At 40.9% G+C, this 13,800-nt stretch overlaps 1 protein-coding gene across 2 annotated transcripts in view; it reads right to left on the bottom strand.

The window, feature by feature from the left end:
• pcm1 (pericentriolar material 1) overlaps positions 1–13,800 on the bottom strand; it is a 163,552-nt gene that overhangs the window by 28,354 nt on the left and 121,398 nt on the right. For both annotated transcript variants that reach the window (XM_078548487.1, XM_078548477.1), the window contains exons 27-31: positions 13,491–13,663; positions 13,275–13,409; positions 8,872–9,013; positions 8,322–8,444; positions 2,908–3,044 (exon numbers count right to left, since the gene is read on the bottom strand). In XM_078548487.1, coding sequence (XP_078404613.1) covers positions 2,908–3,044; positions 8,322–8,444; positions 8,872–9,013; positions 13,275–13,409; positions 13,491–13,663 — 710 coding nt within the window. The remainder of the gene's footprint in view (positions 1–2,907; positions 3,045–8,321; positions 8,445–8,871; positions 9,014–13,274; positions 13,410–13,490; positions 13,664–13,800) is intronic.

Here is a 13,800-nt window from a genome sequence, read left to right as displayed (position 1 = left end):
CAAGAGCACATCCTTTTCAAAGAATGAAGAAAGCCCCTACAAAGCAAATTTTCTTTCTTCCTTTGTTCAGCATCTTTGTCAGTCCACTGGCGGCCTAGAGTATCTGATTAAAAGGAGAGGCGCTCTTGGAGAGCAAGACAACTGACTTCAGGCACCAGAATAGATCAACAAAAGGCTACTTTATCCATAATAGTTAAGTCCAAATAATGATTCTTGGGGTAATGTGTAGTTTGTGCCAGTTAGTAACTTTGCAGATATTGTTAATACAGGATAGTAAAGGAGGGTGCACTGATCAGGCAATTTTTCAGAAGAGACTGGTTCCTCCTTGGAGTGTGGGCTGTAAGCTGCAATTACTGTCAGGTATAAAAGAAAAATCTGGTGTAACCTACAAGAAAACTACACAGAAGAAATGGCCTTCCAGCTTGGATTTATGAGACAACGCGTAAAATTAACAATTCCTGTCCTAAACGAAACTGAACAACAGTTCCTAAAGGAAGCCTGGTGTGTGGAACAGGAGTTTAGGTCAATCAAAGCTGATCAATATCCAATGCTTAGATCTAGTAAACTGAACATATAGCAACCATGAGCACCGTCTTACACAAATATTGCAATTGGTACACATTGAGGTTCAGAAAGATTAATGCCCCATTTGTCTCTGAGCAATTAATTGTCAGGTGGCTAATGTGAAGCAAGATACCAGAGCATGTTTTCCAAACTAAACTGATGCAAGGTGGTTATGGAAGATAACTCTGAAAAGATGAACATGGTTGGCGATAATGTGGAGGTTTATACAGCTTTTGTTCAATGACATTCCTCCTTTTCCCTTGGCCACATCCACTTGGAAATGGGGTAAAAGAAAGGAATCAGCGATTGTCCCATTTTTGCAAATTATTGCTTTCAAGGTCCAGTCAATTTTGGGACTTAAATGTAGAATTTTAATTTGTTGGGATGAACTGCCAATGAATATCAGGTGTTCTGTTATGCACCACGATTAGATACTATGCTGAGTGCAATCGCAAGAATAAAGCACCAACTGAATTGAGGTATTATGTTTTAACAATTTAAGAGTAAAGTTGAAGGAGATCTTGTAGACAACAGAGCACTAAAAATATCCAATCCCTGCAGAGCAAGAATCAAAGTAAATATAGAATTATGTACCCAAATGAGTAGAGTGCAACTCAGAAGATATCAGGCTAAAAACATGCACTACTCAACGTTAAACTGCATCATGAATATTACATCCAGCTTGTCACAGCAAGGACACTGAAATACTGGGTACTGAACAGCTGAGCCATGGTGCACATCTGCAGCAGAGGGGTAAAGTTGAGAGAAAAAACAAGAATTGGGTAGTTCAACCTTCAGGCAACTAAAATGAAGACCTCAATGATCGATAATCAAACACCATAAAGGTAAATATGGACGATAATGTCAAGATATAAATGTGACAGCAGAGAATAAAAGTTCAAACTAGCGAAAGACAAATTTGGGTTGAATGTTGGGAAGTTCTTCACAAAAGGAGTGATATGAATATGCAAAATGGCAGGAAAGTACCAGGCTGGCTCATCAAGCATCTCCCAATGTCACGAATGTGCACGCCAGTAAATCTATCCCACCCTATAGTCAAGTCATCTCTTTGAAGAAGGCAAAAGCAAAGTTAATTTCACGTGGAAGCAAAAGGTCAGGATGGAGAAATTATTGTTCGGATGGAGGTGGTGAAATGGGTCTTCCTCATCATATCTATCTTGTGAATGGTGCTTCAATTCATTGCTCAAACAATTATGATATTTAAAACATACTGAAAATCAGAGAACAATTATACAAGAGAAATGGCTGTCCAGAAAATAGTATTTTTGTATTCACTCACTAACTTCAATTTTGAATAATTTTGCCCAGTAGGAAAAACGGGCCAGCATTCCAATGCACACACAAATGTTTCATACTGTGTGGGAACAGGATACAACTTGCTGGGTCATTATTCACCACCAACATGCATCAAAGTCAAAATGCCTCAAAAGGAGGTTGTCCCTTTGTGTCATTTCCCATAACATGACCTGTTGTGAGCTTATCTCCAACTGTGTGTGGAGGATGTCACAAGAAGAATGTTCAGCATGAAAAAAAAGCAAGTGCAGACTGAATTAAGAATAGAATGGTGTAAATAAGAAAGCTAAGTTTAAAACACTTATACTAATACAAAGAGCATTAGGACGAGGGGTATATACGCCTAGTCTAAATACCGACATCATAAGCTGGAAGCAGAAGATGGCGAATAGGTCAGGTAAGCAGTACAGAATTTAAGACCAGTAGCCAGAATACAGAGGGAAATATAATGTATCAAAAAAGTATTGTTTGTGCATAATGGACTGGCATCAAAGAGAAGCCAATGTACTGACTAAAAAGGTTCAGTTAGCTTAACTTGAAAATAACATTCCAAGCTTAAAAATAAATGCAGAAATTGGAAAATTTCAAAAACTTAGTTGTAAACTGATTTTATAAACAGTAAATAACATTAACAAGTGACAAAGAACTTTCATTTCATATAATTGTAACAGAGCAAAACTGTTGCTGGCAACAGTGGAGATGCATTACCAGATAAAACCATATGCAGCCAGGGAAGGACCAATTTCTTCTGTGCATTAAACTCTAAAGGGACAGAATTACAATAATTTATCTTGTTTGGATTGCATCCCATTCACTTAATTGTGAAGGCTGATTAAAAGTGTTATCAGCACAACTAAGTACTAAAATAAAATGCATGCCTTCTCACAGCTGACCAAACCTCATATTTACATTTCCCCGACATTGGGAATTGTAATAAAAATGATTTAAGGTTTTCAAACTGTTAAAAATTGAGGATAAAACTCTAAAAGTGGATACTTCATTAAATCTTGTGTTTCACTTGCAGCTCACCTTCAGAAATGGGATTACTTCTGTCATTATAGCCTTTATTTGCTTGTCCAGTTGTTGCGTGTCTATGCGAGGACAAGTAACATCAGAAGCATCAGTAATGTGATCTATCATACAGCTGTTCCCAGTGGTATACCCATCTGAATTTATCGTGGAAGAAAAAGTACATAGATATAAATTGCTGCCATTTGTTACTTGAAAAAAAAAATACAGCAGTGATTTAAATGAACAGATTTCACAGAATTGTTAGAGTGTAGAAAGAGACCATTTGGTCCATTGTATCTGCACCAGCTCTCCGAATGAGCAATTCATTAGTGCCATTCTTCCGCCTTCTCCCTGTAACCCTGCATATTCTTCCTTTTCAGGTTACAGTCTAATATTCTTTTGAATGTTTCGATCGAACCTGCCTCCGCTACACTCAGGCAGTGCATTCTAAACTTTAACCACTCGCTGTGTAAAAAAGTTTATTCTCATATCACTTTTGTTTCCCTTGCCAATTACCTTAAATCGGTGCCCTCATTCTTGATCCTTTCACGAGTGCCAAGTTTCTCCCGAACTACTCTGTCCAGGCCCCTCCTGATTTTGAATACCTCTATCAAATCTCCTCTCAGCCTTCTTTTCCTAATTTCTCCAATCTATCTTCATTACTGAAGTTACTCATCCCTGGAACCATTCTCATGAATATTTTCTGCACAGTGGCCAATGCATTCACATCCCTCCTAACGTGCGGCACTTAGAACTGGGCGCAATACTCCATTTGAGGCCGAAACAGTGGCTTATACAAGTTTAACATAACCTCCTTATTCTTGTAATTGATGTCCCTATCAATAAAGCATAGGATACTGTATGCTTTATTAACTGCGCTCTCAACCTGTCCTGCCACTTTCATTGACTCATGCCGTTATGGCACAGCTGATGGTAAATGCCGAACTGGCCAAATCCTGGAGGGAAACTTGAAACAGCTGCCAAAATGGTTTTTGCAATTTGTATAGTATGAGGAGAGGTTCTGAACTCAGGAAATGATGCTCCGACCACTTGTGATGATTTTATGGTAGAGTAAACGTTTAGTATAAGAATAAAGCAGAAAAAAACCCAATTACACTTCAACACCAGAATGACTTCACACAGTAAATAGTACTTTTAAGCAGTTCCACAAGATCTTGTGGTCTCAGTACTAGCAAATACACCAAGTGTGGTCTCACCAAGGGCTTCTTTATTCTTGTACTCCAGGCTCCTTGCAATAAAGGCCATCATACCTTTTGCCTTCCTAATTGCTTGCTATACCTGCATGGTGACTTTCTGTTTTCCTTGCATGAGTGCACCAAAGTCTCTCTGAACATCAGCATTGAGGTTTCAAAAGACTTACTCCAAAGTGAATAACCTCATACTTGCCCACATTATACTCCATCTGTCACCTTGTTGCCCACTCACTTAACTGTCTACATCTCTTTGCAGCCTCTGTAATCTCCTTTCACCTTGCATTCCCAGCTAGCTTTGTACTGTCAGTAAAGTCTGATAACATCCAAGACCAAGAATAATGTAAGAGGCTTCAAGGAGATTTAGACAAGTTGGGAGTAGCAAATACATGGCAAATGCAGTAGGGACCTGGGTGTCTTTGTACACCAGTCACTGGAAGCAAGCATGCAGGTGCAGCAAGCAGTTAGAAGGTAAATGACACATTGGTCTTCAATGCAAGAGGATTTGAGTACATGAGCAAGGATATCTTACTGCAGCTGTACAGGGCCCTGGTGAGACCACTCTTGGAGTACTGTGTGCAGTTTTGGTCTTCTTACCCAAGAAAAGGTATACTTGCCATAGAGGGAATGCAATGAAGGTTCACCAGACTCATTCCTGGGATGGCAGGATTGGGTTGACTAGGCCTGTATTCAATGGGGTTTAGAAGAATGAGAGGGAATCTTATTGAAACGTATAAAATTCTGACAGGGCTGGACAGACTGGATATACAAATGATGTGACAAAAGGTTATAATCTCAGAGTACGGGGTAGGTCATTTAGGACTGAGATGAGGAGAAATTTCTTCACTCAGAGGGTGGTGAATCTGTAGAATACTCTGCCACAGAAGGATGTGGAGGCCAAGTCATTGAATATATTTAAGGAGGAAATAGATTTCTAGACTCGAAAGGCGTCAAGGAGTATGGGGAGAGAGCGGGTGTATGGCGTTGGGATAGAGGATCAGCCATGGTCATATTGAACGGCAGAGCAGACTTGAAGGGCCGAATGACCTACTCCTATTTTCTATGTCTCTTTAATTAATATAAATTGTCAACAGCCGAGGACCCGGCATGATCCTTGTAGCACTTCACTCGTCACTGCCTGCCAACTTGAAAATGCTTCAATTATCCCTACTCTCTGCTTCCTGCATGTAAACATGCTTTTTATTCATTAATGGGACATGGGCATCGCTGGCTAGCCCAGCATTTATTGCCATCCTTAATTGCCCTTGAGAAGGCAGTGGTCAGCTGCCTTCTTGAATCGCTGGAGTTCATGTGATGCAGGTACACCCACAGTGCTGTTAGGGAGGGAGTTCCAGGACTTTGACCTCGTGACAGTGAAGGAAAGACAATATATTTCCAAGTCAGGATGGTAAGTGGCTTGGAGGGGAACTTCCAGGTGGTGGTGTTCCCATCTATCTGTTGGCCTTGTCCTTCTAGATGATAGTGGTCGTGGGTTTGAAAGGTTCTGTCTAAGGAGCCTAGGTGAGTACCTGCAGTGCATCTTGTAGATGGTACACACTGCTGCCACTGTGTATCGGTGGTGGATGGAGTGAATGTTTGTGACTGTGGTGCCAATCAAGCGGGCTGCATTGTCCTGGATAGTGTCAAGCTTTGAGTATTGTTGGAGCTGTACTCATTCGGGCAACTGGAGAGTATTCCATCATAGTCCTGACTTGTGTCTTGTAGATGGTGGACAGGCATTGGGTGTCAAGGAGGTGAGTTACTTGCCACAGGATTCCTAGCCTCTGACCTGCTCTTGTAACCACAGTATTTATATGCCCTCTATTCATGCCAATATATTACCTCCAACTCCATGGGCAGAGTTTTCCCCCCATTGGGGTTGGGGGGGGGGTTTTGGAAGCGGGTGAGTGCAGGCGCGCCTCCGATCGGTGCCTCCAATCGGGGGCATGCTGCCATTTTACGTGGGCGGGCTAATTAAGCCCCACCCAGCGTGACGTCCACAAGGAAATGTTATGCGCCCCATGTCCCTGTGTGCAGGGGGGGGGGGGGGGGGGGGTGGAATGATTCCCTGAGCCGAGTGAAAGAGCGCACTCATCTCCCTGAGGCTAAGTGCTGCCTCAGGGAGATCGGCTCCTGTCTGAAAAAATTTTTAAAAAAGAAATAAATTTCCCTGACATGTCCCCTCATGTGACACTGTCACATGAGTTGGGATATGTCCATCACTTTCATTGACACTTTTATTAAAAATTTTAAAACCTACACGAAACCTCATCCCGCCCGTGGATGAGGTTTCATGCTTTCTCTGAAGCCTGCCAGGGCTCCCGGCCTGCCCGCCAACCTTAAGGTTGGATGAGCAAGTCCATTAATTACTTTAACTACTTTGTCAATGGCCTCAATTGGCCACTGACAGGTCGGCGGGTGCACAGCTGATTCGGCTGAGCCCCCGCCAACCTGAAAATTGAAATGAGGCGGGGTGACGTAGGGAGTTCCGCCCGACATCATCCCGCGTCATTTTACCCGTCGGTGAGCGGGCCCCGCCCCCGCCCACCAACCAAGAAATCCTGGCCCATGTGCCCTTAACTCATGCATTAACCTTTTGTGTGGCGCCTTATCAAATGCCTTTTGGAAATCCAGGTATACTACATCTACTGGTTCATCTTCACCTACTCTCCTAGTTACATCCTCAAAAAATGTTTAATAAATGGCAATGACAAAACTTGGCAATATTATAAACTGTGAGGAGGATAGTGATCAACTTCAAGGGGGCATAGGTAGGCTGCCAGAATAGGTGGATAAGTAGCAAATGAAGTTCAATGCAGTATGAGTGATTCATTTTGGTTGGAAGAACGAAGGGAAGCAATATAAAATAAAGGGTAAACTTCTTCAGGGCCACAGGAGCAGAGAGGGGGCATATGTACACAAATCTCTGAAGGTGGAACAGCTGGTTGAGAATGCTGTTAATAAAGCTTACAGGATCCACAGCTTTATAAACAGGGGCAGAGAATCCAAAAACCAGGAAGTTACGATAAACTGGTATAAAACACTGGTTCGGTCTCAATTGGAATATTGCATCCAGTTCTGTGCACCAACTTTAGGAAGGAAATTAAGGTGTTAAAAGATGCAGCAGAAAACATTCACAAGAATAAAATTCGACAGTTGAGGAACTTCAATTATACGGATGGATTGGAGAAAGTGAGACTGTTCTCCTTGGAAAAGAATAAGAGGAGATTTTTGAACAGGTGTTCAAAATCATGAGGGGTCTAACAGAGAAGATAGGAAGAAACTGTTCCTGTTAGTAGAAGGACTGAGAACCAGAGGACACCAATTTAAGGTGATCGTAAGTCCTTAACAGACATTGAATCTTGCTCTCCTCTTGTACAGATGATTGTCTATTTATTTGAGGGTAGAAATGAAATAAATGAGGGAAACAACTGTTCTGATACATCAAGAGCAACTAGGGATTGGCAAGAAATGCTGGCTGAGCCAATAAAGCCCACATCTCTTAAAATAATTTTTAAAGTCTTCAGCCATCACTGAACTTGACAGCTTTGTTTTGTCCCTTATTTCTGACAAAGACAATGGAAAAGAACTGAAGTATTTCAAAGAAAGAAAATACCAGGCAAGCAACATCATTAATTTTAACAAACAACACAGTTCAAGCTAAAAATCAAAGTACGTTGTAACATCAAAATTCAAGACCGTTGCCTTATATTCCCCAGGCTTGGTGGGGGAGGGGATCTAGAAGAACCAGGAGGCAAGGTCTCAGAATAAGAGGTGGGCCATTTAGGACATTAGGAGGAGGAATTTCCTCACTCAGAGGGTGATGAATCTTTGGAATTCTCTACCCGAGGAGACTGTGGAGGCTCAGTTACTGAATGTGTTCATGATGGAGATGAATAGATTTTTACATATTAAAGATATCAAGGGATATGGGGATAGTGCGGGAAAACGGCGCTGAGGTAGATGATCAGCTATGAGCTAGATGACTGACAGAGCAGGTTTGAGGGGCCAAATGGCCTTCTCTAGCTCCTATTTCCTATGTTCATATATTACTTAACAATTGCACACAAGCTACTTCCATCGTAGATTGTCCTTCACAAATCTGTTAAAATCCAGGTAAATTGCAAGAAAAGTTACCAGCTGCCAAATTATTTATGTACCAAATGCAGGTTTCTGCATAATTTCATGTCATTTGATGTTGAACATTTCTTTCCAAATTACCTTCAGCACATTCGACGGCACTGGTACAGACATTGACAATCTGGTTATTTTCAACTTCAAATTTCATGCGCTCATACTCCCTCATCCTAGACAGGGCTTTGTCTAAGTGAATGACAGTATTACCTGTATTCATAAAAAGCACAAGCAAGAGAAAAAAGGCAGATGGACATTTTCTACTTCTGCATACATTTAAAACACTGATTGGTAGACCAAGTTATAAAGGGATACTTCAAATCTTAAATTTTAGAGGTGTGCATGTTGAAGTCATGTCAACAGCTTGTAAAGGTGTTTATGATACAGACTAAAAATGCAGAAGACCGGATTACACACCTGTATTAGGAAACTGCAGTCTACCAACAAATTCAGTATTTATATTAAAATGTAACTTCACATTCAAAATCAATTTTTTAAAATTAGTATATTACAAAACAATCCAGTGTGGCATTCAGTGAGGTAACTAATTAAACACAGGAAATATAAATCCGATCCATTACATTCGTTAAAAGTTTATTGTCCAGTTTAAAATTTAAGACTTATCTGCAAAGCTTACCTAGATCATCATTAGCAAAGGGTTCTAAATTGGAGGAAGTAGACAACATGCTGGCATTTTCCAAGGATTCTACATATTCTGCATCTTCATGTTGTTGAAGATCTATCCGAGTTTGGTGGTCAGTGGTTTTTCCACAGACTTCCTATAACGTATTAAAGGGGACATAATGAAATACTACTCAGCTGCATGTGTAATGCAACAACTAACATCTGTATTATTTGAAAGAATTACTCTGCTCTTCAATGTGCTGGGCAACATTTATCCCTCAAATGATACCACCAAAACACGTTAACTATTCCAAAACAAAAACAAAAATACCTGGAAAAACTCAGCAGGTCTGGCAGCATCTGCGGATAGGAGCACAGTTAACGTTTCGAGTCCGAATGACCCTTCAACAGAACTAAGTAAAAATAGAAGAGAGGTGAAATATAAGCTGGTTTAAGGGTGGGGGGGACAAGGAGAGCTGGATAGAGGGCCAGCAATAGGTGGAGATAACCAAAAGATATCACAGACGAAAGGACAAAGAGGTCTTGAAGGTGGTGATATTATCTAAAGGAATGTGCTAATTAAGGGTAGAAAGCAGAACGAGCAAGGTACAGATAGCCCTAGTGGGGGTGGGGTGGGGGGGGGAAGGGATCGAAATAGGCTAAAAGGTAGAGATAAAACAATGGATGGAAATACATTTAAAAATAATGGAAGTAGGTGGGAAAAGAAAAATCTATATAAATTATTGGAAAAAACAAAAAGGAGGGGGAAAATCGGAAAGGGGGTGGGGATGGAGGAGAAAGTTCATGATCTAAAATTGTTGAACTCAATATTCAGTCCGGAAAGCTGTAAAGTGCCTAGTCGGAAGATGGGGTGCTGTTCCTCCAGTTTGCATTGAGCTTCACTGGAACAATGCAGCAAGCCAAGGACAGACACGTGGGCATGAGAGCAGGGTGGAGTGTTGAAATGGCAAGCAACAGGGAGGTCTGGGTAATGCTTGCGGACAGACCGAAGGTGTTCTGCAAAGCGGTCACCCAGTCTGCGTTTGGTCTCTCCAATATAGAGAAAACCGCATTGGGTGCAACGAATGCAGTAGACATTATCTATTCATTCATTTCATTATTTGAGAGATACCTTCCTATACACAAATTGGCTATAATGTTTGCCTACATAACAAATTGACCTCAAAAGCAATTCATTGGCTGTAAAGCACTCTGGGACATACTTGGGTCACGGGGGGCATTATATGAATGCAAGTTTATAGTATCCTCTCTCCTTCCCCCTCCCAAAATGTCCCTTTGCCGTCACTTAACCAGGTCCAAGAGTCGGTCTATTTTTCTTAGAATTTCCATTCCCCCTTCAATGGGCTCTCTTCTCCCTTCCTCCCAAAAGTCTCTCTCTACTGTTCAAGCTATGGAGTGCTTAACCTGTTGTCAAATTTTCAGCAAGTATGAAACCCAACTGTCATTAAAAAGCAACGCTTTTCTGCAGTTCAACATCTTCTTTCTTCATTCTTGACTTCTCAGTTATGCACTCTCCACTAGCACTTCACACACTCTTGCCCCTTATCCATGAACGTTTATTTGCCACCATAACCTTACTTTTGCTCTCCACATTTTCTTCTATTCACTCATGTTTTCATCTCTTTCCCTATTCCTTTAATGCTGATGGTTCCTTAATTTCTTTTCTTTATTTTTCACTTGTTAAATTTTTCATATTTTTTCCTTTCTTTTAATTGTACTCTCTCAATCTCCATTTGTTCTTCAAAATGCTTGAGCTTGTTGCCGCATCCCAAATCTGTGCCCATGTTTTATGCAACTCCACTTTTGGATCTCTCCAATCAGTCATCCGCCCAGTCACAGCACTGAAATGGCCCGACCCAAAGTCACAAATGACATCCTTGTGCCCACGTCAATGGTAAACTCTCCCTCCTCATCCTTCTTAACATGTATGTTGCCTTTGACATGGTTGACACAAAATCCTATTCCAATGCCTTTATTTTCCAGGTGCGTGGGACTCCCTCACGGGGCTCCATTCTTGCTTGTCCAGTCATAGACAAATAATCTGCAATAGCTTCTCTTTTTGCTCCCACACTATTAGCTTTGGGCCCCCTCCTAATTCTCACGTACATGCTACCCCCTAAACGAAATTATCAGAAAATACGTCAGATGGTCAATGATAACACCCAGCTCGAACTCATCAACACCTCCCCTGACCTCTTAAATGTCACTGATTTGTCACGCTGCTTGTTCGACATCCAGTACTGGATAAGCAACTAAATATTGGGCAAACTCTGTTCCCCAGCTGCAAACTCCATTACCCACCTTGGACATTATCTAAGGCAGAACCAGACCATTCGCAACCTTGCAGTTTTCTACCACATGCCTACAGATCATTAAAACTGCCTACTTTGAACTCTGCAACATCACCCATCGCCAACCCTGCCTTCACTTATCTGCATCTGAAAATCTCAGCCTTTTAAGTTACCTCTATGCTTGATTGTAACAAGTCCTCCTGACTGGCCTCTCACGCTCCAGAAAACTATCATCGAAAACTCTGCTGTGCATGCTCTGACTCTCTCAAAATCCCATTTGTGCATCCCTGTGATCAGACAATACCTTGTCTTAAAAGTCCTCATTCTTGTTTCCAAATCCCTCTGTGGCCTTGCCCCTTCCTGTCTACTTAGCCTCCTCCATCCCTACAATCCTTTGAGATTCCGGTATTCCTTCAATTTTAGGCTCTTGCACATTCCACCAATATAGCTCCACTATTGGCAGCTGTGCAATGAGCTGCCTAGGCACTAAGCTCTGTGCTTTCCACTTCTCTAACTTGCTTTCATTTTGGAAGGCACTCTTTAGAACTTATCTCTGTTTGAATCTCTCTTCTTGTAGCTTATCAAATTGTGTGTCACATTTTGCTTAATAATACTTCCATGCAGGAGGTGTTCTTGGAATGTTTTACTCAATTGAAGGTGCTGTATACTGTAAGTAGTTGTATTTTTCTTTTAATTAATTTCACTTTTTCTTTTCTCACCCCTTGCTTACATGTTTTATCCAATGAGATGTTTTACAAATCTCAGTTTCTTCTCAATCTTTTCCCTTTTTTCTCCTAAGAAACAGGTGCTGAACACCAATCCTGGAAAGTAGCCAGCTGAAGATGATACCAGAGACCAAATAACAAACCACAATGGTCGAGCCAAAATTCTTGTATCTGACTTTGTTTATCTCAGTTTTTGTACTGCATTTTTACCAACTCCTAACATTCAATTCTTCTGTAGCTAGCCACAATCCAAAAATAATTTTGCCAAGGAGGCAGAACTTCTGCAATGCTTTACTAATTTATGTAGGATATATAGCACAGAAACAGGCCATTCAGCCCAAACATGCTCCACTTGAGCCTCTTTCCATCTTTCCTCATCTGAATCTACCATTGTAACTCTCTATTCCTCTCTCCTTCATATGCTTGCCCAGCTTCCCCTTCATGCATTTATACTATTTGTTTCAACAACTTGAAAGAGATGTCACTGGATTAGTAATCCAGCTCTGAAGAAGAGTTAAATGGACTCGAAACTTCAACTCTGTTTCTCTCTCCACAGATGCTGCATGACCTGCTGAGTTTTTCCAAAATTTTCTGTTTTTATTTTATATTAGCAATCCAGAGGCCCAGGCTCATGTCTTGACGACAAGGGTTCAAATCCATCATGGCAGCTGGTGGAAATTAAATTCAATTAATTAATCTGGAATATAAAGCTAGTCTCAGTGATGGTGACCATGAAACTACATCGATTGTCATAAAATCCCATCTGGTTCACTAATGTTCTTTAAGGAAGGAAATCTGCCATCCTTACCAGGTTTGGCCTACTAAACGCTAGACCCACAGCAATGTGGTTGACTCTAAACTGCTCTATGAAATGGCAAGGCAAGCCACTCAGTGTGAAGGCAATTGGAGATTGGCAACAAATGCTAGTCTTGCCAATGATGCCCACACCCCATGAAAGATGCCCCATGAATGACAGTGGGTTCCACATTTTCACCACTCTTTGGGTAAAGTTTCCTGCAGTAAGTTTGTCATGAACCTGATGTAAATAGCCATATATGTTAACCTTCCTCAATAGTGGAATCGGCAAGTATACATTTTGGTTGTTACCAGCTATGAGGGACCCACACATCAGGATCCAGGTGCAGTGACAAAGTTCTGATTTCAATATAAAGACACTTCACACTGAAGATTGACTCTTACATGTGTCATCAATCAAAACAACATGAAATTCTTGGAAAAATAAAATATTAGCACCTAGAGTAAAATTACATTGACACATTGAGATTTTGAGTTCTTTAATGCAACACAGAATTTCTAGATATCAAGGATGATGTTCAGCTTTGTCAAACCTTGGTTCAATATCTCAAAAAAATATTCACCTCATCGTCACTTGTAGCTAGGCTTTCACTAGGAGTCAATTCAGAATTACATGTCATCCATACAGCAGAATTCCGTGACAAAGTGTGCTCCCCTTCTTTACAGCTCTTCTCTGAAAGATGTCTTGTTACTATGTCCTGGAATGCAAAACAATGTTTTTAAAAGAGGATGAAGTATCACATTCCTGGTGTATGATTCATTATTTAAATGCCCAGTACCTGTAAAGCATAAAGAGCCCGCTGCCGAAGGTAATCAGTGTTAAGCAACTGGAGCTCATGGAATAGTTCAATGAGAAAATGGGGTCGTGATTCATTCTGAGAAATTAAAGTTGCCACCTCAGAATAGATGTTATCACGTAGAGCTTCAAAGAGTGAAAAGTCGCTACCAGTTTCTGTAACAGAAAACAGAATTTAAATAACTTAGCAGCAGACTACCATGTTTAAAAACTGATCACGAAATAATGATCTTAATTCTCTAAACTAGTTAACTTTCTCATTCAAATTTTAAAATGTTAAAAGGTCAGCAAAT

The sequence above is a fragment of the Cetorhinus maximus genome, chromosome 1 (genome assembly GCF_964194155.1).
Source record: "Cetorhinus maximus chromosome 1, sCetMax3.hap1.1, whole genome shotgun sequence".
Lineage (NCBI taxonomy): Eukaryota > Metazoa > Chordata > Chondrichthyes > Lamniformes > Cetorhinidae > Cetorhinus > Cetorhinus maximus.
The sequence above is the reverse complement of the archived record's forward strand: the minus strand, read 5'-3'. Positions and strand labels throughout refer to the sequence as shown.